Source organism: Microchirus variegatus (genome assembly GCF_963457635.1).
Source record: "Microchirus variegatus genome assembly, chromosome: 1".
Classification (NCBI taxonomy): domain Eukaryota; kingdom Metazoa; phylum Chordata; class Actinopteri; order Pleuronectiformes; family Soleidae; genus Microchirus; species Microchirus variegatus.
The window spans coordinates 19,001,581-19,027,682 of record NC_139802.1 but is presented as its reverse complement, the minus strand read 5'-3'; the positions used below and the strand labels follow the sequence as shown (position 1 = coordinate 19,027,682).

Below are 26,102 nucleotides of genomic sequence, written 5' to 3'. Positions count from 1 at the left end.
GTCGTCCAAAATTTGACAAAAAAGTCATACTATACTATGTCGTCCAAAATAATAATAAAAAAATTTGGTCCAAAATTTGACTCAAATGTCATATTATACTATGTCGTCCAAAATTTGACAAAAACGTCAAACAATGTCGTCCAAAATTTTAACATATTTAGAAAAAAGTATTTTAGGTTCAAAATTTGACAAAAACGTCATACTATATACCATGTTGTCCAAAATTTGACAAAAACGTCATAATATACTATGTTGTCCAAAATAAAATAAAATCAAAAAATTTGGTCCAAAATTTGACTCAAACGTCATATTATACTATGTCGTCCAAAATTTGACAAAAAAAAGTCATACTATACTATGTCGTCCAATATTAAAAACATTTTTTAGAAAAAAATGTTTTGTCTAAAATTTGACAGAAACGTCATACTATATACCATGTTGTCCAAAATTTGACAAAAACGTCATAATATACTATGTTGTCCAAAATAAAATAAAATCAAAAAATTTGGTCCAAAATTTGACTCAAACGTCATATTATACTATGTCGTCCAAAATTTGACAAAAAAAAGTCATACTATACTATGTCGTCCAATATTAAAAATTATTTTTAGAAAAAAATGTTTTGTCCAAAATTTGACAAAAAACATCATGCTATACTGTCGTCCAAAATTTCAAAATTTTTAGAAAAAATAAAGTAGGTCTAAAATTTGACAAAAACGTCATACTATACTATGTCGTCCAAAATTTGACAAAAACTTCAAACAATGTCGTCCAAAATTTTAACATATTTAGAAAAAGGTATTTTAGGTTCAAAATTTGACAAAAACGTCATACTATATACCATGTTGTCCAAAATTTGACAAAAACGTCATAATATACTATGTTGTCCGAAATAAAATAAAATCAAAAAATTTGGTCCAAAATTTGACTCAAACGTCATATTATACTATGTCGTCCAAAATTTGACAAAAAAAAGTCATACTATACTATGTCGTCCAATATTAAAAATCTTTTTTAGAAAAAAATGTTTTGTCCAAAATTTGACAAAAAACATCATGCTATACTGTCGTCCAAAATTTCAAAATTTTTAGGAAAAAATAAAGTAGGTCTAAAATTTGACAAAAACGTCATACTATACTATGTCGTCCAAAATTTGACAAAAACGTCAAACAATGTCGTCCAAAATTTTAACATATTTAGAAAAAAGTATTTTAGGTTCAAAATTTGACAAAAACGTCATACTATATACCATGTTGTCCAAAATTTGACAAAAACGTCATAATATACTATGTTGTCCAAAATAAAATAAAATCAAAAAATTTGGTCCAAAATTTGACTCAAACGTCATATTATACTATGTCGTCCAAAATTTGACAAAAAAAAGTCATACTATACTATGTCGTCCAATATTAAAAACATTTTTTAGAAAAAAATGTTTTGTCTAAAATTTGACAAAAACGTCATACTATACTGTGTTGTCCAAAATTTGACAAAAAAGTCATACTTTAGTTAGTCGTCCAAAATTTGACAAAAAAGTCATACTTAAATAAGGACATATTAAAGTATGACTTTTTATTGTCAAATTTGACGACATAGTATAGTATAATGTTTTTGTCAAATTTTGGACCAAAAGATGTCATATTCAGAACAGGAAAAAAATGTATCTGAATTGCATAAAAATCTCATAAATTAAGACCTGAAAAAAAGTCTTGGAAATTCAGACCCCCACTTCCCCCCAAAAAAATCTCAAATTCAGACCGGACAAAAAATTCTTTCAAATACAGACCCGAAAAAAATTTAAAATATTAAAACCTGAAAAAAAACAAAACAACTCAAATTCAGAACTGAAAAAAATCTCAGAATTTCAGACCCGTAGAAAAAGATCAGGAAAGAATATCTCATTAATTCAAAAAAGTCCATCCCATTCCATTTTAAAACCCTGAATGCTTTATTTAAAATATGCATACATAACATGTCTCCTACAGAACGATACAGAACAGTACAATCACTTTTTTTTTTCTCGTAATCACACATTTAAAATGTAAAATGGTTCCTGGCAGAAACTGCCTGCAAGCAAATTAAACTTCCTACTTTGGCTCCATCCTGCCAGAAGAGAAAAGAAGCGATGCCTGAAATACCAAGAACAAACAAACTCAAAGAAAGTCACAGAACACCACAACTGTGACAGACCCAAGTGTGTGTGTGTGTGTGTGTGTGTGTGTGTGTGTGTGTGTGTGTGAGTGTGTGATGGCAGAGTTGAAGCTGGTGCGTGTGCAGATGAACACAGGGTTCCTACAAATCCTCCCTCAGCCTCCTGCACTTTCCAATCAGGACCAAACAGAATCTGGAGAAGCCGTTTGGAAACAGGTCACAGCTCCACCATGAAATGTACAAGTGTCTGAAAACCTCTAAAACGTCCCGTGTCAGCAGGTGCAAATGTGAACGTGCTGCTTTATATTACAATAGTTATAAAAACAAATGTAGGAACCCTGAAAGAAAAAGAAAAAAAACTTCCTGTCTGCCATTATACACAGCCTGATAATACATGCCATAACATAGGACTATATAGCACATATTACAACCAACATTGTATCAGGCAAAGACTCTGAAAGGAAACACTTTGTAGAAGTTTATAATATCTTTATGTTACACTTGTGTACAAATGTTTTTTCTACACGTATTGTTCTTTTTTCCCCCCCCAGATAAACTCTGTCCTTCTGTGTTGAGTTGAAAGGATAAGGCTGGGATTTTTTTTACATCACATTTATAACCAAATGTCACCGAGTGTGCATGTGTGATATCTACAGCCACTTTATTAGGTACACAAATATCTTATCAACCATTCACATTTAGGCACACGGTCAACCCGATGATCAGAATAAAGATGATTCATGTGACTTTGGACGTAACATGCTTGTTGATGGATGAAATATCGCGATATTTTGCAGGGCGATATCTGAGACGCGAAGTATGCATTTTTTAAAGCATATACTTTATTTTACGACAAGATTATGATAAAATAAAATATCAATAAAAAAAATCGCTTCAGTCCACTACATGGTGCCAAGTGCTCACTCTCACTAGAGCTGTTGCGCAATATACATGACTTCACCGATGCTCAGTATTTTTGGGATATTGTGATAATATCGTATTGTGGCGTCTCTGGCGATTCCCACACCCTACGATCTACGATCCTAGCGATTTAGACATGGGCTGATACCCATCACGAGGACACACTTGAGTTAATGACATCAAATTCAAAGACTTTTTAAAGGACTTTCCAGCACCACTGAGCCCATGATGGCGTCCACTTTTATTGATTTGCAGTACTGACGCTCTGCATCTGGACAAGTGAGAGTCCTTTTTGGGCTCTTGGGTCAAAGTCAGTCTTTGTTGAGACAGAGATCTTGGAATTTAGCATTTTCCAGGCATCACATTGTTGTTTGCTCTCTTGCTTAACTTTACTCGCTCACGGTTCTGCAAGGAATCTCACGTCAACAGTGGAGAGAGACATCAGACAGCGTCCACAACACCGCTCTGCATAGGCCTAGTGTAGGTACATGAAACAGTAGGTGGTGCTTTTAATGACCCATGTCTATTTAGGGAAATTTTCAAAAACTTAAAAGGGGCCTTGAATTTTATTTTGAATTCAAAAACTTTCAAGGACCTTTGGGAACCCTGTGTGTGGTGCAGTGACATTTCCGAGCAGTAATGATATCGTACTTCTTTTTCCTTGTATGTCACATCTACGTCATAACGTCTCAAGTCTACAGAGCATTATTGTCTGAAAGAATATTTATTTAGTGAGCTTCATGAAGTTCTCCGGGCTGCGTTGTTAAAGCCACGGGTTAGAGAGCGATAGAAAGGCAACAGTAACTCAAATAACAAATCGGCAACACGTCGAATGGGGCTACAGCAGCAGGAGAACACACCTCACGCCACTCCTTCTGCTTAATTAGGCATCTTGTGTACCTAAAAAGAGTGTGTACATATATATGCATATATATATAAATACCACTATCCATTATATGCACTATTCTTTCCTAACCATAGACACAAACAGGCACCATCCTGCTGCCACAGCACCAAAAATGATGAATTCCCCGCTGAAATTACGCTTCAGTGAAGTGATGCTTCTGGAATTAAATCCTTAAAAAAAAAAAAAGGAAATTATAAGTTTTTAAGGAACCGATGGGCTTGGAGCTGAGAGCCACAGACAAAAAAAAAAGCAAAAAAAGTACTCTTAACACATTAATGCTTCAGTTTTTTGATTTGTTTTTTTGATAATATGAAACAGAGAATGACACCAGCCTTATTTTTTTCAGAGAAGAGAAGCTACTTAAATGTGACAGCTCAAAACACAAAAAAAACACAAAAAAAACCCACAAACGTGGCTATAAATGAAACCTAGTATTAAACCGAGTGGCGAGTAAATGTCGGTGCAGGAGAAAAATAGGAAATCCACACGGACAGAATGAAGGAGACGACACTCACAACAACAATCTATGTGCAGAGGTAAGGGGTCGACACTAAATTCCTTTTCTACACACACCAGCTGCTGAATAATCTCCTAACAACGACATGTTCTTTTTGACAGATATGTTATGATGTTGTCACGTGCAGTCCTGTGCAACACATTCAAATACTATTGTATCTCTGGCTAAATGCAAGGAAGTCAAGGAGGGGGGGAGGGTGATATAAAATACGTTCTGCATTGAGTTATTGTTTTTTTTTTTTTTATCTTAACAAACAAACAAAAAAAAGGACATAGAATTCAGCCTTTAAAAATGTTCTTCTTCTTAAAGCCGTCCAAAGTTCCTTCAGGTAAAATTTCATCCCTCTAGGAACGCACACACACACACGCACCCTCCGCCAGGTGCTGCTACGTACGTCACAGCTTAGCACGCGTCAGTGAACTACTCATGAATAAATAATCTAATAATCTGATAATAAATAAGAGGAGGTGGGTGGTCCTGGATGTGCAGAGAGGAGAAAGATAAGGAGGAGGAGGAGCTCGGCTTCACTCGGGCCGCTCAGCTCCTCAGTAACATGACGGGAGTCTTGACATCTCTGTGTAGTGACAGGCAGCACCAGTAGCCCCGCCTCATCCATTCAAGTGTCAACAGAGTCTTTAGTGCTAGTCAGGTTGAGTCCGGCAGCAGCAGATCATCAGCTGTCCGTGCTGCGACACTCTGACAGGACAGGAAAGAGACAAAGATCACTTTATCCTGGCGGCTCACGCACAGGCGCTGCTCTGTCTCCACGCGCTCGTCTCGAGTCTCACAACACACACACACACACACACACACACACACACACGTGTGGACTGCAGCGTTAGTTGTCCCCTGTCAGTCCCTGTGGCTGCAGTTTCTCACAACCACTCAGTAGACGATTCCAAAATACTTTTTTCCTCCGATCCCTGTCACAGCTGCACATTACAGGGATCGTTCCTTTTTTTTAAATTTTGAAGTGTGGTTGTGTGAAGTACTTATTGATGCAAAGTGATCGCAGACTTCACAGTGTCGCTGCCGTCGCCGAGAATCAGACACAGACGCTCGCCCTCGCTGAAAACACGGCAGCCAGCGAGGACAAGAGGACAAACAGGTTTTAGTCAGTTTAAACAAAAAATCAAACACCTATGTGAACCTCTGATACCTAAAGAATGTGTTCTGTGCTTTCGCCAATCTTTTCTGACTGGAAACTCGAGTTTGTGCCACTAAACCGCTCACTGCCCACGCCAAAGTCCATACAGAAAATCTGCTTTTTTTTTCATCGCAGCAAACAGTTATTGTTGATCGTCTGCTGTTTACGTCCAAGTGCATACGTGTTATTTTGTGATTTTGGTGGGTGAAATCCTAAGTTTTACATTAATTTAAGTAACACAAACTTACTAAATAAGGCAGCAGAAGACCAGTAGCTCTTGTGTCCCTGCAATCTAAAAATGCTGCTTTTCTCAATGGACTTTGATGTGGGACAGTGAGCAATTAACAAACTTCAGTTTCCAGCTGTAAAAAAGCTTTCTAATGGCTGGATAAAGTAACAAACACATGTTTAGATAAGCAGGCAGAGACTTTATCAGGTGAGTATTTTGTTAAGGGGCGTAAAAACTGTTTTTCAGTTTCTGCTTCAGACTGGTTCCTGACGACGACGGCATGCTGGCAACGCGTCGTTTAAAGTCCCTAACAGCCATTCATGCAGGTTTTCATGCTCATACCATTGAGCCCCTCCGAATCCTGGACATCCAGAAAGGGGGCGGGTCCCCAGATTCGGACGGTTCCGTCGTCTGAGGCGCTGGCCAGCAGTCCAGGCAGGACGGGATTCCAGCTCACACAGTTGACCGTGCGGGTGTGACCAGTGAGCTCTGCGATCGGCAGCTCGCTGCGTCGATGCCAGATGTAAACTTTGTGATCTGACAGGCAAACAGGAGACTTTGTGAGCTGCTACAACAGTTTTACAACTTCACAGACCTTTCCTGGCAGTACTTTGCTGAACGTGATCATCAATTGAATGTTTATTTTAAACTTTTAGGTAAAGTGTTTTAAGTTTTCTGAGGTTCAAATTTGCTTTTAAATACACTCTTAGAAACCATAACGTTCTTCGGCTTGTCCTCATAGGAGAACCCTTTTTGGTTCCAGGTAGAACCCTATTATAAAGGTTCCACCTGGAACCCTTAGTGTTACCAAGAACCCTTTTAAAACGGGGTTTTAAAGGGTTCTCTGGATCAAAATGGTTCTTACTGGAACCATTAGTGTTACCAAGAACCCTTGAAAAACCCTTTCTAGAGGTAGAACCTCAGACCTTGTAGAAGACCCTTTTGAAACCCTTATTTCGAAGAGTGTAGAATGACACGCTTGTTGACATTAGGCAAGGTTAAATTTAGAGCTGAAACAATGAATCGATAACAATTTTGATAATCGATAAATCAGTTTGAAGCTTTTTCATGATTAAAACAAGATTTCTGATTGTTTTAGCTTGTTAAATGTGAATATTTTCTTCGTTTCTTTGCTCCACATAACAAAGAAATCATTAAAACTGAATCATTTTGGTTTGTGGACTAAACAAGACAATCGAGAACATTGTCATTTCCAGGACAAACACTGATCAACATTTTTTAACATTTTCAGACGTTATGGACCAAATGATAAATCGATTGCGAAAATAATCGTTAGTTGCAGCTCTAGTTAAAATATTATTTTGTTCAATCTATTTTCTGATTCATATTGATTGTTTGTGTACAAACTCCAAACCAGGGTTCTCACACCATGGTTGACATCAAATTCAACCATGGACCAATTCCCACAAATTCAAGGACCTAATGTGCAGACACAGCTTAAGATGGGAGAGCAACTTGTGAGGATAGAACGTTTATGGATTCTCAAGTTGCTCGGGCAACTATTCGGCCAAGCTTGCTACTAAAATATATGAAACTGTCTTGCCTTCACTTCCACTGGCGATGAAGTCTTCATTGTGGCCCCCGAGGCAGGAGTGGATGGTGTAGAAACCCTGGGTGACGCCTTGATACTTCCTCACCAGCACCCGGTCCTGCAGGTCCCATAGGTGCACGCCCTACAAACGCAGAGGGTGTTTTTTTTAACATGGAACTCAAGTGCGACTGTGAAAAAGCTGAGGTCTTAATGAGCTGCTCACCTGGGTGGCCACATTGAGCAGAGCTAACCTTCCATTTTTGGAAACAGTGAACGACATGATGGGATGGTCCTCCTGCACGCTGGAATGATACGACACAAGAGGATTAACAGGCAGGAGTAAACACAGTGCTGCACAGAGAAAAATGCATTGTTCTACGCTAAGAGAACACTCATAATGCATTCACTCAACCATTTCACTGTAACCTTAACCATCACAACTAACTCCCTTAACCCAAGCCACTGATTTTAACCATAATCTATGACTTGGACTAAAATTACGTCTTAATCTCCAAAGGACCCTTTGAATTTGTGATATTGGCCAAAATGTCCTCACAAGGACGCATGTTAGTGTTGATCATTTCATCTGAACCTTTAATAAAAAATAACTATTTTCATGACTGAAACTAAACTAGTAAGTTTTACCTTCTCAAACTTGCTAAAAAATCTGATGCCATTTGATCTCCCTCTTCTCTTTTTATCATATTCTGTCTATTACGTCTCTGTGTCTGACCCTTTGTTTTGGAGATCAATGGCTTTGGCTCGACTCCTGTTGTCTTTAATGTGATAAATAAACACGACAACAACATTACAAGTGTTGGACATGTTGAGAAAAAGCTACATTTTGGTTCGCATGGTCCTGATTTGATTCAGAATTCATTCAAGTGCCCAGTTTTTAAACAAAAAGGTCAACTACATTGCAGTAAAACAGGCTTGTTGGTGTATTATGTTGCATGCAGTGAAGATCTGTTGCTAGTAAAACAACTGTGAATGAATCATTTAAAACAATTTTGCTGTGAAGAACTGTGTCTCTTATGTTTGTGAGAGCCTGAAACTGCCACAGAAAAGTAAAATGACCATTTAAATAAAAATGGGTAAATCCACGGGGGAAAAGTGGGTGTTAATTTTACTCAGCTCAGTCACCATAGGGGGACATACATGTTTCGGTCAGTCAGGTCTTCAAAGTTGTATCCTCGGATACGTTGGTGGGTGTCGGATGCGAGAACGGTCCGGCCGTCGCCCAGACACCACAGGCACTGAACCCGAACTCCTTCCCATGAGTCAAGCAGGTTTCCATCCAAGTCCTGGGAGTCAAAATAAAACAGAATTACAAACATCCAAGCTCCCACTAACAGGTAACTCTATAGTGTTATTTATAAGTAGCAGGAACCTCTATTATTGGTCACATTCATTTTATTTAGTGTCTTATTTAAATGAAATCTGCACATACTGTAGCATATGAAACCACCCCCCAAAAAACATTCTTTATTAATATTTGTTCACATTATATTCAAAGCTCTATTTTTTTACTTACAAGAATGATCTAAATTCACAAATCACTATTATAAAAATCACCTTTAATGTTTCTGTAATGGTTAATACACCAGTATGTAGAAGCTATTTAAACTAAATGATATAGAAAAAATTGTTTTAAAGTGCTTAAATGTTATGCTTTATTAATTTGGGACTTGTCAGAGAAGAAGCCCAGTAAGCCGACACAAATGTGGGTTTAAAAAGGTGAATTCAGTCTGTTATTTGGCTATTATTTTGTTATAAATAACAAAAACATTTTGCTTTAAAAAAAAGTTTCTAAACCATTTATGTTTTCTTGTTTTTATGACAGGTTGTCTAATAAATTAAGCTGTCAATCTGTGCACTTGGGATAAAAAGACATAACAGTATGTTGTGTCATAGACAACCATTACAGTTTAGGAGTAGCACAGTATTATTTATAAAAACAACAATGGCATTCTTTGCATATGGTGGCTGAGAGCCCAGTTAGTTATGGAGTTTAAAGAAGTGATTTGACATGAGCTGGGGTCAGGGTTAGAGTTAACGCAACCCTCAAGTGAAAGAATCATTTGAGGTTGAAGTGTCTTTGTTTAAAAAGCAACCAGTTAAACTCAGATCATGAGTCATGTCATTTTAATTACACATCAAATGTGTTAGAGAGTGCAGGCAAGGGCAAGAGTATCTGAAAACCAAAGTCCGCAAAGTCCACGAAAAGTTTTATTCTTGGCTCCACAGTGCAGCAGAGTTCTACACAAAGTTTCAGCTTCAGAGGATTTATCTGTCAGTGGATACATGTTATATATGACAGCAATGTGCCTGCTAGAGCCTGCAAATGATCACTTTTCCAAATGCTAACTGCTGCTCCCAGTAGCCTCTGTGGCTGATGTCATTTCCTGTCCCTTAAGTTTTGTATTCCTTTTTTTTTTTTTAAGGTGGACCTAAAGATATATTACTAAACCGAGCGTTGCTTCATCCTTATGGTATTTTGACCAAAGCACATCACAGACATGTTCATTAGGACACCAGGGAACTAGGTTAACTTGGAGAAATAGGGTATAATATGACTCCTTTAACACGGAGTCAGAGAGTGTTTTGATGCTCAGAGCCAACGATACTCACACACTGGTAGAACTGGCCTCTCTGGCCTCCAGTGACGAAGCGTTTGCCGTCTGGATTCCAAGCCACACTGGTCAGGCTATCTTCATGAGACTGACTCATCTTTGTTCGTAACTCCCCCGTCTTCACAGCCAGAGCAGAGAGGTGGGGGAAACATGACTGGAAAGGTCAGTTACCACACACTGTACAACACAACGATTTCAACACTTTTTTGTCATGTGACTGAAAATACAGAGTCATAACGGCGAATGAATGTGTTTTAGGGCTGCAATGATGATTCCATTATTATACCATTACTAAATGAACCGTCAACTATTTTGACAATCGATTAATCTGTTTAAGTGCTTTTGAGTGATTTTTCAGCTTCATAAATGTGAATATTTCCATATAACAATTTTATGGACCAAACATGTAATCGAGAAATTAATCTTCAGATTAATAGATTATGAAAATAATGGTTTAGTTGCAGCCTTAATGTGTTTAAAGATGATTATTCCGACTAAATACAGGCCCAGTTCCATTTTCCATTAACCAGACTGAAGCACAACTCCTCTAGGATTCAAATAAAGTTGCGGTAAAAAGTTATGGTAAAAAGGCAGGGTAAAAAGGCAAGGTTGCAGGGACTGGCTCAAGTTGCATTGTTATGATTGTGACATCACAAAATCCTGGAGGGACTGAAAGCCTCAGCAACAAAGTGGCTTTGGTAAAGCCTAATTAACATTTTAAGTGTAAAATATTCAAATTCCCAGCTCGACCTGGTGTTATCTCGAGGAAGTGTCACAAACGCCTCAAAGCATGTGTCAAATGATTCAAAGTGCTGGTTGAGTTTTTCAGCGAGCACAGTTACCCCGGATTTCCACTGGACGCGGAACGGCCGCGGAAAGGCAGCGGCGCAGTTCTGCTTCGTCCTCTGCCCGGCGGCAATCCCCACCGGGCGCGTGCACAGAGCCTTGGGAGCCGGCGGTATTCACGGAAGATCGCGCGATAATCTCGAACGGACACGAGTTTGTGAGATCCAGCGATAGACTGTGTGTATAAAGTAAACAACAACAACACAGCTTCTTTCATTCTCCTACGTGGAAGAACTGTTGATCTGGTGTCATAAATGATTTTATGTTTCTCCACTTCAACAATCAGTCTCTCGTCGTATATTATGACTCTCAGAGACGCTCTGATTAATTGACTGTTTACCTGGCAGCACCGGTCACGACGTAATGTTGATGTGAAGTTGTGACAGGCTATATGACCTGCGTATTGTGTTTTATTTTGAAAGGGGGGCGGAAATGTTTTACTCTGGTTCTGTGTCGGACTTCCTGTCTTGTGCGATCTGCTTCGTTGAAATTTACGAGGTTCAGCAGCGGCAACGGAAAAAATAGAACTGATTCCTATCGATAGCGCTGCGGCGCGTGCGGCAAGCCGCTTCTGGGTCGCTGCTGAGACGCGCCGCAGCGCGGCCGGTGGGAATGCTCTCATTGATTAGAATGGAAGCGATTTGCAACGGCGACCGCGTCCAGTGGAAATCCAGGGTTTCTGATAGCATTAGCCCCAGGCGAGTATTTGCAGGTTGTGTTCACTCACGCAAATGCTCCCGCAACAGAGACACAGGACTACATTTCTTGTGGGCAGCTGTGTGCCTGTGTACCTGCACATTCCACAGCCACAGCTCAGAACAGTCATCAGGACCACAGGCTATTAGATAGGTGTCGTCTGGACTCCAGGCCAGATAAGAAACGCCATAAGCATGACCCTCCAGAGTCTTCAGCAACTTGAGCTGCTGGGTCTCCTGTTGACCAAAAGACACAACAGATTAGATTTTTTCCTTCCTGCACCAAAGTGGAAATAATGATGTAATCAAAAATGCGCGAGTACCATGTCTACGTGCCACACGATGACTGTGGTGTCTTTGGACCCGGTCGCTAGTTTTGTGCCGTCGTTGGAGAACTTGCAGAACCAGACTTCATTGCAATGTTCAGTCAAAATCTGCTGAGTGTAGCAGGGGAACTGTTTCCTAAAGATGAAGAACAGATGATGAACTGAGAGGTAAGAGGTGGAACAAAACCTCTACATGTTCTAATGTTTATTTAACCTGCTTCTGAACTGCATTTGTAACATTTGTTCCAACTTAAGAAGCCTGGTTCGAGCCCTGCTACAGTACAGGGAATATGTGTGTCCTTACCTGCTGCAGGTGTGGTCCAGGAGCAGAGACACAGAGTCCAGTCCACTGTCCAGCTTGGTGTTGTGGTAGAGGCAGCGCTCCCTCTGCAGCTCAACCGCCTGCTTCAGCAGAGTTTGCAGGCGGCGAGGGGGCAGCATCACTGAGGGAGGCAGGTAGGCTGCACACACACAGATTCAAATCAGTTTAGATAATACTGGTGAGTCGAAATGTATCTGAATGTTCTTTCTTTCTGCCACTGTGCTGTGTAGTATTCAGCACACTAATATCTTCCACTCAGCTCAGTAACACATGTTTTATTCCAATCGTTTATGATTGAGTGTTGCGGTGACAAATCTGCTGAATGATTTGCGAGTTGTGCCATCTAGTGGAGCAGCCATTACTGTGGTGGCAGCTCGCAGTGACTCACTCAGAGACAGCAGCGTAGAGGAACATTATGAATGGTGGTATTACATGACTCAAATCTTAAATAATAGCAGAACAAGCATCAAGAGTCAGACCCCGAGCAGAAATCAGGACTACTTTAACACCACCTCTTTTTTTCCTGTGAAAATGGCCACATTTCAATAAAATTAGCACTACCTGCTACCATGAAGAACATAACAGAGCACAGATGAATGAATAACAGTGAATATGGATTGATCATCTGCTTCCAAATGTTGGGATGTAATAGCCTCTGTTCTTCAGCTGAAAAGTAATATTTTTCTGATTGTCCATCTTCGAGTCCAGATGGACCGGCTCCCACTGCTACTCATTACCGGTGAGCTTTCAATCTCACCAATTCTTTACTGACAATGTATTGAAAATAGAAAGGACGACCAGCTGGGACTGATGGGACATTTTTACATGTACAGTGTCAGTGCTCAGGTCCTCAGCTCTGGCTTTTCATCATAGAGGATTTACTTAGACAATGTAAGTCGAAAACTCAAGGGGACAAAGTTTCAATAACTCTTGTGAGTAAGGATAAACACCTCCCCCCTAATTCATGCACGTTTTGTATCAGCTGCAGGATTTCAGCGTAGGTAGTTCGAAGTTCGTTATAGTAAAAGCATACTATATGTAAGAATGACTAACGGGGGCTGTAAAGTCGACTGTACTCACTCTGGAGCTTGTCCAGCAGCTTTGTTCGCGATGCCGTGCCTTTGCCTTCCCACTCTGCTTTGGCTCGCAGGTCTTCTGCGTGACTGCACATCAGGTACCTTCAAAAAACACACCGATGACACATTCTCAGAGTTAGCGCGCATGAATTGATCTGTTCTGACATGCATGCATCTCTTCTCTCACGTCTACAGACTCTTGTGATTTGCAATTATCTTACAATATTGTCTGTCAGAGGCATTAGGAAAGGAAAGACTGAAATATAACATTTAGGTGTTGAGTGTTCACATACTTACTACTACTACTAATACTACTGATCTGACAACTTTGCTGTAACATTGAATACTTCCTCGTTATGGGACTGATACATGATTAACTTATCACAAAAGATCCAGACTGACCCGCTCAGGACGTGGATACGTTCTGTGTTGTACTTGAGAGGGGTGAGCTCAGCTCTGAGCACTTGCAGAGCCTCCAGGACCTTCCCATCTTCAAGATACTCCAGGTACTTCTGCTGCAGCAGTAAGAACTTCATCCTCTGTACAGGAAGACGTGAACGGAACAAGGCAAATAATCACAAAGAGGGACTGTATTTCTCACCACGCCCGTAGGCTACAGTCACCCATAATTCTTTCTGTTGTGTTCTGAAACATTATTAAAATACAGTGTCATGAAAAACATGTTTTTATCCCTCTATGACATCAAATTAACACTAACATAATGTAGCTTAACAACGTTAATGAAAACTCGCCCGATAAGAAGATAGAAGGTTAATAAGAGGTTTCGGAGTGCTGGCGTCATGTCGTCATCTCAGAAGTAACTTCTGTGTCTGTTCCTCAAGGTGTCCACTTATTCTCATGTCCTGCTCTCTTTCGGCGATAAATAATCCATCCATTTGTTGTTCATAAACTCTGGATAAAATTTGGAACTATGAAGTCTGCTATGGTTTATGCTAATGTTTTAGCATAAAGCCCACTAGCTAAATTAGTCCACTCAGAAGTGAGATATGTGTCGGCCTCTGTCTTTGTTAAGAAGTAAGGATACGATTTAGTTCTTCTACGTTTTTTCCTTGTCCATCTTCATTCAATGGTGAACACACACAGCTCCACAGCAGCAAAAGCGATACTTGCACAATTTTGAAAATCTTTTTTCTTTGGTTTGGGCGTGGCGCGCCACATACTTGCTGGAAATATTAAATTCAACATTCGACATGTGTCAGTTCTGTGTTGAACCTGTTCTTCCATTGCTGAAAAAGACTTGCTGAAAAAGACTCCCACTGATTACAGAGACAGTGTACTGTACATGCTGGTGAGACAACAAAGCGTTAAAGCTCCAGTGCATATCGCCCACTGTGGACTTCTGAGTAACTGCCAAAACAGTGCGGTCTCTATGACCTATTTCTACTCTCTTAAGCCGTGTTTTCACCGAGTGGAATGGTTCAGTTTGGTACCCCACGGTATGTATTTTTCTACGTTTAAATTAGGAATAGTGCCAAAATAACCAGTCCAAAACCGTTCCATTTTTGGCATGTGAATCTTTGGGTGGCTCGCGATTCAATTCCGATTCTTAAGGTCACGATTCGATTCAAAATCAATCCTCGAATTGAGCAATTCGATTCATACGATTCTCGATTCAAAAATTGATACAATGCATAAGTGTGTTGCAAATTATGGCATCAAAACAGTTTGATACAACCGTTTGTATAAGATAATGTGATAATGTGATAACAAAAAAGGCAAACTTAAAGGTCACATAGAGCGGTCCTGTTGCACATATATGTTAGTTATGGAGGTCTACTTACATATATTAACTTTTTTTTATGGTCAAAAACCTCCTAGTTGCTGTAAACGAGCCGATTGAAATCCTCTTTTCTGATGCTGTTCGATGTTTCAGAGTGAACTTTCACCCCCAGAAGACAGAGTCTTGTGATTGGCCAGTACTATTCAGCACATCCACTCTCAGAAGTGCAGCTCCCCCTTCTGGAAAGGTGGATGCACTGCTCCTCATTATCAAAACATTGTTTTAACAGTGTTTAAAAATAGCTTCGTCACGACTCCCCGCCGCAGTCCCTTTTATGACTTTGACCTGGAGTCAGACCCAGAGTCAGAAGACACTGTCGCTCGTGAAACACCTCCACAGCGGACGTTCTTCTTCTTCTGCGGTTCAATGTACGCAACCGGATGTGCCCGGACTAGTGCCCGGAGCAGGACGATCTGTTGTTCAGGAGAACCGGTGTTTACGTAACTATTACGGGATTTTCAGAGATCTCGCTGAGCCCCGAGATTACAATAAACACAGCGTTCTCAGCAATGGCTGAACTGTTTGTTTCGAACCTTCAGGGCTTCATAAACAAAGGTAATGACGCAGATACACACTAAAAAACAGCGTTAATAGGAACTTCCGGTCTAGGTCCGCTTTAAGACAAAAGTTAACATTTATTCATTCAAAACAAATAAAAACTTACCAAAAAAAGGCTAGCTTAGGCTAGCTGCCTTTTTCTCCCAGAAGTTACAAAAATGAACTGTACACAACTAACACAAACTGGTGTTTAGTGTGGTTTTTCAAAATAGAAACTTAAACAAAAAAAATATGTATATTATTTATTTATTTATTTTAATTGATTTTTGAAGTTTATGAATCGATTTAGAATCGTGGATGATTAGAATTGCAATTCCTATGTGAATAGTTTTTTGTTTGTTTGTTGATCGATGTAAATATCCCATTGAAATTGAAGCAAACGTAGTCAAAGCAAGAAGGGGGAAAAGCTACTGGATGTCCTCATTTGTGTCTCACTTGATGTGCTGGTTTCGCTGGTACGATGCAGGATTGTGATTAAAATGCGATCGTCCAGAAACTGCTTGGTGTTTTCTGCCATAGTGCAGACAAGAAGGACTTGTCTGCTCAGTTGTGACACAAAAGGCGTCCCTCTGTTTGCAGTGTGGGATTGTCTCAAAAGACACCAAAACAAAACAGTGAGAAAGAGAGGGAGTCATGTGGCCTTGATAGGCTTTAATCAGTATTGTGTGAACTCATTCGACAGTGGTGTGAATGTAGCAGGCTATTATTTATATGTAAAAGCTACACACACTACAGTCAAGCTTGTTTTGTCCACAAACCAAAATGATTCCATTCTAATGATGTCTTTGTTACATGGAGAAAAGAAACCAAACAAATAAGTAGGCTGGTTTTAATTAACCCTCTAAAATCAAATAAGCGATGATCAGAATAGTTGGCGATTAATATAGTCATCGATTAATAAAACATTAGAGCTTTAAAGACACATGCTGGATTTGTCACTTACCACTATGGCACTTGGAGAATGCATCATTGCCTTCAGCTCATTCAGATCACTCTCAGCCTGAATGTAAGACAGGAAAGGTACGACTGTTAGGGTTTTCTAGGTCAGGTTGATCAGCAGAAATATCACCTGAATAATACATATCACATAGTGTACACAGAAAAGTCTTTACAAAGACTCCTTGAATATTCTGGATAAGCACTGAAGATCACTTGACCCCACACCTTGTCCCACTCTCCTTCCATAACATGATTGCGAAACCTGGTGGCAGAGGGATGCTCCAGTCTGCAGCCCGACTCCTGCATCAGGAGATCCACTGTCTGACTGTAAACAACGACATCCACAGCAGAGCAGAGAAGAAAAATCAATTAACATGACCTCGCAAATGCATCCACTTCAAAGCTGCCGTCAGAGATGTTGTCTCTCGTCTCTAATATGTGTGCAACTTCCTGCCTGTTGCTGTCATGAGAACAATCACGGTTTTGTAATTTAATAATTATGACGTCTTGTCACGCCCAAAGTCAAACAGACTTCCAAGGGAGATGATGGCGTTCCCTCACAGAGTGGTACGACACAGTAAATAGCTGTTTCTTCACATTCTTTTTTTTAGAGATAATTGTACATAATTATACTTTTATGATAACTAAAATGGTTTTGTCCCCTGGATACTAGAGCAACAACTAATGATTATTTTCATAATCCATTCATCTGTTGATTATTTTTCTGGTTTGGTCCATAGAATGTCAGAAAATTCTCATCAGTGTGGTCGACATTCTCAAATGTCTTGTTTTGTCCACAAAACAATATTCAGTTTTAGTGATTTCTTTGTTACATGGAGCAAAGAAACCAGAAAAGATTCCCATTTAAGAAGTTGCAAAATCTGAAAACTTGCTTTAAAGGTGCATTATGTAATAAATCTAAAGCTACTGACTATAAAATCCTCCTAATATGTCACAGAGACTCAGGAATAATGTTCATATAACATACTGAACTCACCAACAACAACAGTACAGCCAAAGTATTCGCATTAAAACATTTTTTTTGCAGACTTCAAATCATGTTTATGTTTTGAAATCATGTTTTGGAATGTGGCGCCACCTACAGCCGTCTACCAATCATTGCAGTCAGTAGAGTCTCAGCTGCCGAGCAACCACGGGTTGCCAGTTATGTCAGAAAACGAAACCTAAAAGACCTCGTTATTTTGAATTTGAGTGTTGTAACCGTTTTTGGCCACATTCTTACACATGGCGCCTTTAAGTATGGAAAAAACAACAATTCTAAAACTGAAAATAGTTTATTTCCAAATCGATTCATCGATGCAGCCCACATGGATACAAACCAAAAAACGATATTCTATATAAATCTTCAAAGCAAACAAACTTTTATATAAACATTTTATATAAAGGGATTTCAGTGTATTTAAGGTGTGTTTAAGTAAAATAGTATTGAATACATTATCCATGCGTATGTTTGTGTACGTGTATAAATGCTTTAAGATAACATTTGTTTGGTTTTCGTGGCATTTTTTCTGGATAATTTTTTACTGTATTGCTTAAAATTCTCTTCACACCCGGATTGTAACCATAATTAATGCATTTGTTGTGCTCTGGAGGCGTAGCTTCGGAGGGAAGTCTAACTGTAAGAAAGTGCCGTTATTTTGAAGTGGGAGCTTCCTTTGTTTTTTTTTTTTTTAAAAAAGAGAGAAACATTATCTATTTCAGGGGTCTCAACCTCAAATGACCTGGGGGCCACATGAGGTTCAAGTCTGGTAAGTAGGGGGCAGTCAAGTGAAGAAAAGCCCAACTGTGTGAGGAATAACAACTGTTGAGTCAGGGTGGGCGATGAACATTTGTGACAATATTTTACATAATTTCAAAGACAAAAGTGTTTGCTTTGATAAGCAAAGATATATTATTCACAATAAAAAAAAACATATTGATGATGCAAAATATGCAAGTAATTTATATGTAAATATCAAAAACAAACATTAAAGTGGCAGGCCACGTTAAATCAATGGAAGGGCCGCAAGAGTTTGAGACCACTGATCTATTTGGTATAAAGTAGAGCTGAAACGATTAATCACTGAATCGATTATTAATCGATTACTAAATTAATTTTGATAATCGATAATCGGTTTGAAGCTTTTTTCATGATTAAAACCAGATATCTGATTGTTTTAGCTTCTTAAATGTGAATATTTTCTTGGTTTCTTTGCTCCACATAACATAAAACTAAATATAAAACTGAATAATTTTGGTTTGTGAACATCGTCATTTCCAGCTTTGACAAACACTGATCATCGTTTTTTATTTTTCTGACATTTTATGGACCAAACGATTCATCGATTCATCGAGAAAATAATCGACAGATTAATCGATTACGAAAATAATCGTTAGTTGCAGCTCTAGTATAAAGCCACCATAGTTAAGGGATTGGGTCCTCAATCTGCAGTTCCACCATTAGATGTCGCTCTTTCTTAAACACTCAACCTTGTTGTAGCTTTTTGTAAATTCTGTACAAAATGTGCTATAGAATTCAAAGGAAACGTGTTAAATCACAATTGTCACATCATGGTGGTGGGGGCCCTGATAAAGGCTTGGGCCGCCCCTGGTTTGTTTTGGATGACACAGTGACAGCTGGCAGCTCCTCACACTTCACAGACTTACTTCAGACCCAGGTCGTGTAGATGTTGTCCTATCAGCCTGATGACGTCCTCCTCACACTGAGACAGACGCTTCTTCTTCTTCACCTCAGACGAGGAGCTGCTGCTGCTGTTGTTGTTGCAGTTGTTGGGCGCAGGCTGCGCGGACACTCGTTGTTGTTGTTGTTGCTGCCGCTGCTGACACCGTTTTCATTGTCAGTGACTGTCACTAGTCCGTTGGAGTGAGCTTCCCCGGCGGAGGACGACTCGCCGTTCTGTGCTCCGTTTTGACAGGACACCTCCGAGTCTCGCTCCTGTCCGGTCCCGTTTGCCTGCATCTTAACGCGGTTATTACGGTAATGACACGACGCGGATAGAACAAAACCAGCCGTTCGGCCGCCGAAAGGCCCACTGACCCAGATGCAACCCGGACTGCTCTGCTTGCCCCTGCGGCCGAGTCTTCGCGAGTGTTTCGCGGCGACGAAAACCCGGTTGGGGCTCGGAGAACGACGTGACGGTGGCCAGAATTATTCAGAGAGCGACATTTTGTTGTGAGTCGTCGTTGTGCTGCGCTGTCAGGACGCGGTGACGCCGCGGTGAAGTTGTACGGAGCTTGTTATTGTTGCTCTCTCAGACAGCTGCAGCAGCGCTGTTATGGACGAAGCAAACACAGTGACGTCAGCGGAAATTCCTTCACGTCGCGCTGTGTGCGCTGCGTCACCTTAGGGGGGCGCTCTTACACCATTTATTTATTTGATTGCATTTGTAATACACAACGTCAGGGGTTATAGACAAACATATATGCAATTAAAATGAATAAAAAACAAAATATATATGCTTAAGTATTATTTCCACACCCTCTTTCATATATTATATAATCATCCACCGTTGTTGGTTCATTTTTTCTCTGCTTCTGATACTGGAAAAATAAATATATATATAGATATAAATATATATAAATATATATATATATATATATATATATATATATACATAAGTAATTTAGAATCTATTTTTAGGGGTCAGAGATGGGGTTTAACGGCAGCTTGCATCGACAATATTGCATTTTGCCATCTTCTGGAACATGTAGAAAACCCCTATACTACACAGTCCAAAGTAAACAACATGATTTCAAAGATTACTATAGGGTTGCTTGATTCTAACTTCCACAACATGTATGAAGTCAGGAACAGGTATGATATTGGTGTGATATGAGTCAAAATCACTGGATAATGTAAATAAAATCAGCAACAGCATTGTAGCCGAGTCATCGGCTGATATCGGTATGAGTACATATCTGAATCGGACAAAAAAGTGGTATCTTGCCATCCCTAGACAGGAAAAAAAATGTTTGGAAACAACTTATTGAAATTTAAGTCAGAATACAAGAATAAAGTCATAGTTCTGAGATTAAAGTCAGAATCAAAGTCTTTTTTTTTCCCCAGAACTCTAGGCCCTGAGCAAGAAAGTGCCAAGGCCTAAACTGCTCTGTGCAGGTTATTGTGAGATTTAAGTCACAACTCTGACTTTTTCCTTTCTAATCTCAGTATTCTGACTTTTTTCCTCTGAATTCTCATCACTTTAAGGTCAGCATACTGACTTTAATATCAGAATTATGACTTTATTTTCCTCAGTTCTGCTTTTTTTTATTTTTTAAATTTAGTTTTGTTTGTTTAATCCTCCTCCGTACATTACGGTGTCTCTTTGCCAAGCTCATTCCTGGCTATAAAAGCAGAGTCATAGGCCCTAAAAGAGAGAGGCTGTGATGTTGGAGCTGTAGCCTTCACTGTCACAGATGTTCAGCTGTATTATCAATAAGATCAGATGATACTCCTTTATTAATCCCACAACACCACTGTTTCCATTCACTCTGCATTAATCATGACACCGACACTCGTCTTTATTGGACTTCTTTAATCAACTCACCTTATGATGACAAACAACTGAAATGAAAGACAGCACATTGACTGAGAAACTAAAAACAGGACTGGGATCAGCTGCTCAGAGCAGGCTAAGAAGAAGACTTACAGCATGTCTAATTCAGTCCACACAACTGCAAGAAGGAATCAAAGTTCTGAATCAAAATCTGACAGAATGTGAACATTAATGACAACTAGAACCACAGCACTGAATCATGTTGCCTTGTCGATGCCATCAGCTGGCGTGGGCTCTCCAGATGGCATTTCAGTGTTCTTGTGTTGGTACATCGCGCAGAAATTCTGTCCCAAAACAAAACCTGGAGTCATATACAGTTGAGTTGACACGTTATTCAAAGTGCTATTTGTTCCCAAGCCTGAGATTCTTTTAAAATACAAATAAGGATACAGCCATGGTTCATGTTGTGGCTTTTACACCTAAAGCCATTTCTATATCATTGGCACTTTCACATCAGTGTTAAAAAAAGACAACATCCCTGTCATTTCCAATAAATAAATCCGACCAATAAACTGCGTGTAAACTCTATGTACAGTAAGGACACGTTCAGTCCTTTTTCCCTTTCTTTAAAGTGAACAAAACATTACATTATAAAAATATGAATTAAAGGGGAAGGAATGATTGAACCTTTCCTTAAAGAGAGGTGAGCATCGGGTTTGTAGAAGAAACTATTGCACTTTAATCCCATTCTACAGAGACACTAGTGGGTTTTACAATCTGCCGAAACAAAAAGAGCAGTGGCTCGTGAAATCCTTTCCCCCCAAAGCTCACAAACGTGGCACCTGCTTCCTAAACACCCGTACACCTGAAATACCAACTTCACAGGGAACACTTTAAGCCTTTCCATCCTAATTCCACTTTAGACCGCAGGACCAAGACGGCCCAACAGGAGGTGAGACCTGCTGTACATGCGAGAGAATGCGTCTTCTACGTCGGATCATCTGTATCCACATGAGTTCAAATGACATCACAGATTGCCACCGCACGCGTAACCACGTCGGCGTCCGCTGTGCACAAACAAGCGAGCAGAGCCTGAAAGACACAGCAGTCCACCTCATTTACACACAGCGTCAAGACGAGTGCTCTAAATCGATCATTAAGGCTGCTGTCAGTCTTGCTTTAAATTGCAATAATATTGCGACAGCCATCACAGATTTAGAGTGTTTGCTCACTGAGGCCAGTGGTTCTCAAACAAGCTCTTACACTAAGACCATTATCGTTAAAATGTTAAAATACAGTGGTAGAAATAGTTCGAGCAGAGTCAGCTTTTCACAGGAGGCAGAATTATTCCCGATAAGACAATTTGCTTTCAAATCATCCTCCTCTTCCTCACAATTGTAATTTGTTTCTTTTTCTACGCACTCTGATCACATACCCTGGTCTATAACAGCATTTCTGATCTTCCTCCAAGTACACGTACCACATTTTGAGAACCATGGTCTTGTTAGACTGCAGGCAAAGCAGACTTTTTCTTGAATCTGTGTTTCTCCCAGGCCGACTGACCTGATCTGCACTGTTAATAAAATTCCATCCGGTTTGAAGCCTCGAGATTCACAACTTGGCCAAATATCACCGGCTGTCAGTCACACTGGTGACCACATTCATATGTGCCATGAGTTTCTTGTCTATTCTGCTCTCAGTGGGAAACATAAGCAACAAAACTGACCTCAGGCGAACATTGAAGAAGACCCAAAACCAGCAATCGAGACCATTAGCTAACACAGGCAAAGGGCAGGAAGTCAACCAAACGACGACACGCTGACAGCAGCTTTAACACATATCTCTGCCATTTCTACCTTAGCGAACACAGGGCTTTTCTTATACCTCAATACCTCACAGCTGCATTTTGCACGACGACCATCACGACTCTCATTTCATTTCTGACACTGCACTCCCTACAACGATTCAACAGTTAATCGATCCTAATATTGTTTGTGTATCCAGATCGTTATCGCGACCAATGAAACTGGAGTCAACCTTTCACAGAGCAAAGAAAGAAATATATCATGGTGCTGCCACATACGCTCATTGAATAAGATGCATACCAGTTTATAATCGTACTTTAAGTGTACTTGTTATCCAAAGTTCATATAGAAAAACAGCATTTTTAGCTCGCAGGGCCAAGAGTTGCTGGTCTATAGCTGCCTCGTTTATTAAGTATGTAAATTTAAACAAAGTAACAAAATAACACATTTTAACTCACTGATGGAGGCAACAGTCGATCAACAACTCCTGTGTGCTGTGATGTCAAATCTGTGATTTTCTCTATGGGCTTCGTCTTACAATGAGATCCCAGCAGCGTTTACTTACTAGTGGGTCGAGACGGCAGTACGTCATACAAAATCCCCCCAGACTATCATTTTTAACTCATTCAAAAGATGACAAACACAGCTGTTAAAGGCACTCCCATCAATCCAGAATCAGCGTGAAAATATTTCTGCCACGTGCCGTCAAGTCTCTGACGTTAGAGACGTTCAGTTTCCTTCAAGTTCAACAAGGCACCCAAACAATCCAGAAGTGCAGCAGCGTCGTGTCCCTGGCATGGTTCAGGAGGACAGCGCAGCGTGGACACGTGTGACAGACATGTGACAATCTGACTTCAGATCAGTGTCCATGTGCTGAAGTGACGAGATGCAAACCAGGGTGTCTGCAAAAACTCGGGGATGTGTAAGCGAGGGCGTGCGTGCTTATCTTTGGAAGCGTTAATGGGAAGAGATAAAGCCCATTATTTTATTGAAACGATATCCTTTTATATTAGTCATCTCATTGCTGAGATCTTGAATTTAGATGAAAAACAATTGCCAAAACTGCAGTTGCAAGTGCGACTGAGAACCTGCTCAATCCAGTTATCAACACGTGTCGTGGGTGATCCGAGCACAAGTGGACGCTCCAACTTTATCAGGTCACGCCTGACATTAGATTGTGTCTCTACATCATACACAATACATGCGTGTGATCAGATATCATACAGAGATTGAGTCTGTGTGTGATGTGCACATTTAAAATCTTTAACCCAGTCATTGACAACTGCCGGATCAGGACCCACACTTGTGCTGTGGTAGATTTTCTTTGGGTCGCCAAATATACATTATCAGAATTCTTTTGTGTGCATTAAAGGGGACATATTATACCCTATTTCTTCAAGTTAAACTAGTTCCCTGGTGTCCTAATGAACATGTCTGTGACATGCTTTGGTCAAAATACATTAAGGATGAACCACCACAGCAGTTCAATCACCCTGCCAAAACAGCCCTGTGACGTCCCAATGAGCGCAGAAGTCAACATCGTGTGTTTTATCTCCTGTACTTAGACTGAGGAGGAGCACAAAAACATGACTGAGTCATCTTTTTTCACACTTTGGCCTCCAGAGTCCCAAATATAAGTATTTAAATGATAAGTTGATTTTGCATAATATGTCCCCTTTAAATTAAAGTTGTGAATCGTGTTTCCTTTTTAAAAACTCGGTCCTCATATAAAAAAAGGCAAAAAATTAAATAAAAGGATAAGCTTTGGTCTGTGCGACAAATTGTGGCAGTAGTGAAACTCTGACAAGTGTAAAAATATATATATATTTTAGGTCATTTTGAAAACTATCGCAGGTCAGAGGAAATCCGCTCATTCACACCGATAAAAGAATGTGGCCACGTGCCTCTGTGACAACATTAGTACAACAAACTGATTGGATCTCCTGTGTGTGTGCACTTAAGAGTTGTCCACTTGTGAAGGAATCACCAGAGACCCAGGATGTTAATACCTAATGTGATCAGGGCCTGAGGGTGTGACAGATAGACAGAGGCAGTATAAAGGCCGTCTTTGAGCACACGACACACTAGAAAATGTTGGAGGAGCAGTTTGAATGTGACACCACGGTACAAGCTTCCAATTCACCCCAAACTCATTAAATTCCTGTTATTCACATTCAGTTTCAAGCCTTTATTGGCCATATTGGATTAGTGCACGTCCCCAGGATCTTGTAGCTCTATGGGGCCTAAACATTGCACTATATTATTTCCTTAAATCTGCATTAATATAAGGCGAATGCTTCCTGTCGCCACCTATTAAATGTCCTGGATTAGACTCAACCAGGATGATGCAGCGACAACAACAGTTTTCTTAAAAAAGGAGATTTCTCACTGCAGTTTTGTTGTTTGACAACAAATGCAGATTATTAAGAGAAAATTCCTGCGTGGTTGTGCATGCCTTAATGTTTGCAAGTCGGGTAGCAGAGCGTCACATGACATGACATGTCAGTCACGATGGATGGGTTAAGCCCGAGTAGCCTACGTCTCGTTTACACTGCACGTGTGTGTAGACAGGTAAAACAAGCAGTAACCATGGTAACCAGGCCATCGTCTGTACAGCACGAATGCAGCCCAAGCTCAGTTTAGTGGTTTCAGTTTTAGTGTTGCACAATTAATCAAAGACTATTGCTCCATTTGGATCTGTCTGACAAATAGCAAGGCATCCAAGACTTTATATCACATTTCGTGATAATCTGAATCTAGTGTTTCTTTGTGAAAATGTGCAAGTTTGGAGTTTTATGAGCAGCTTCTGACACATTAGCTCCCCCCATGTACTCGTCACTTCATATGGTCTAATTATTATTATTTTTTTATATATATATATCATATATATTTATTAAATATTGTGCCCACTACACATTCACTGCTCCGGTCATCTTATGCTGTCTGTTTTCACTTCATTCAAATAATCCACGTTTCAAACACAATCTCCACTGGTACACGCTCTCTATCTTTCCACGAATGTGTTCAGTAATGAGTGGCGTGGACGTGGGTTGTCAGTAGTATTGAGATGTGGACTGTAAACAGCAGCTCAGGTCAGGTCATGTCCTCCGGGGGCCCCTCCCTCTACAGTCATCACACGGGAGGCTGAGTGTGTATGCGA

General features: G+C 40.0%; 1 protein-coding gene across 1 annotated transcript; it reads right to left on the bottom strand.

Annotated features, from left to right (window-relative positions):
- Positions 1-1,943: 1,943 nt before the first annotated feature.
- wdr26a (WD repeat domain 26a) lies at positions 1,944-19,908 on the bottom strand. Its single transcript, XM_083893797.1, is given in 15 exon segments — positions 1,944-5,192; positions 6,215-6,409; positions 7,437-7,566; positions 7,648-7,726; positions 8,583-8,728; positions 10,056-10,175; positions 11,695-11,835; positions 11,922-12,060; positions 12,229-12,385; positions 13,327-13,424; positions 13,725-13,861; positions 16,625-16,681; positions 16,846-16,945; positions 19,288-19,418; positions 19,421-19,908. Coding segments are annotated over 15 exon segments (1,833 nt in total). The 5' UTR covers positions 19,601-19,908; the 3' UTR covers positions 1,944-5,169.
- Between the last annotated feature and the right edge of the window lie 6,194 nt (positions 19,909-26,102).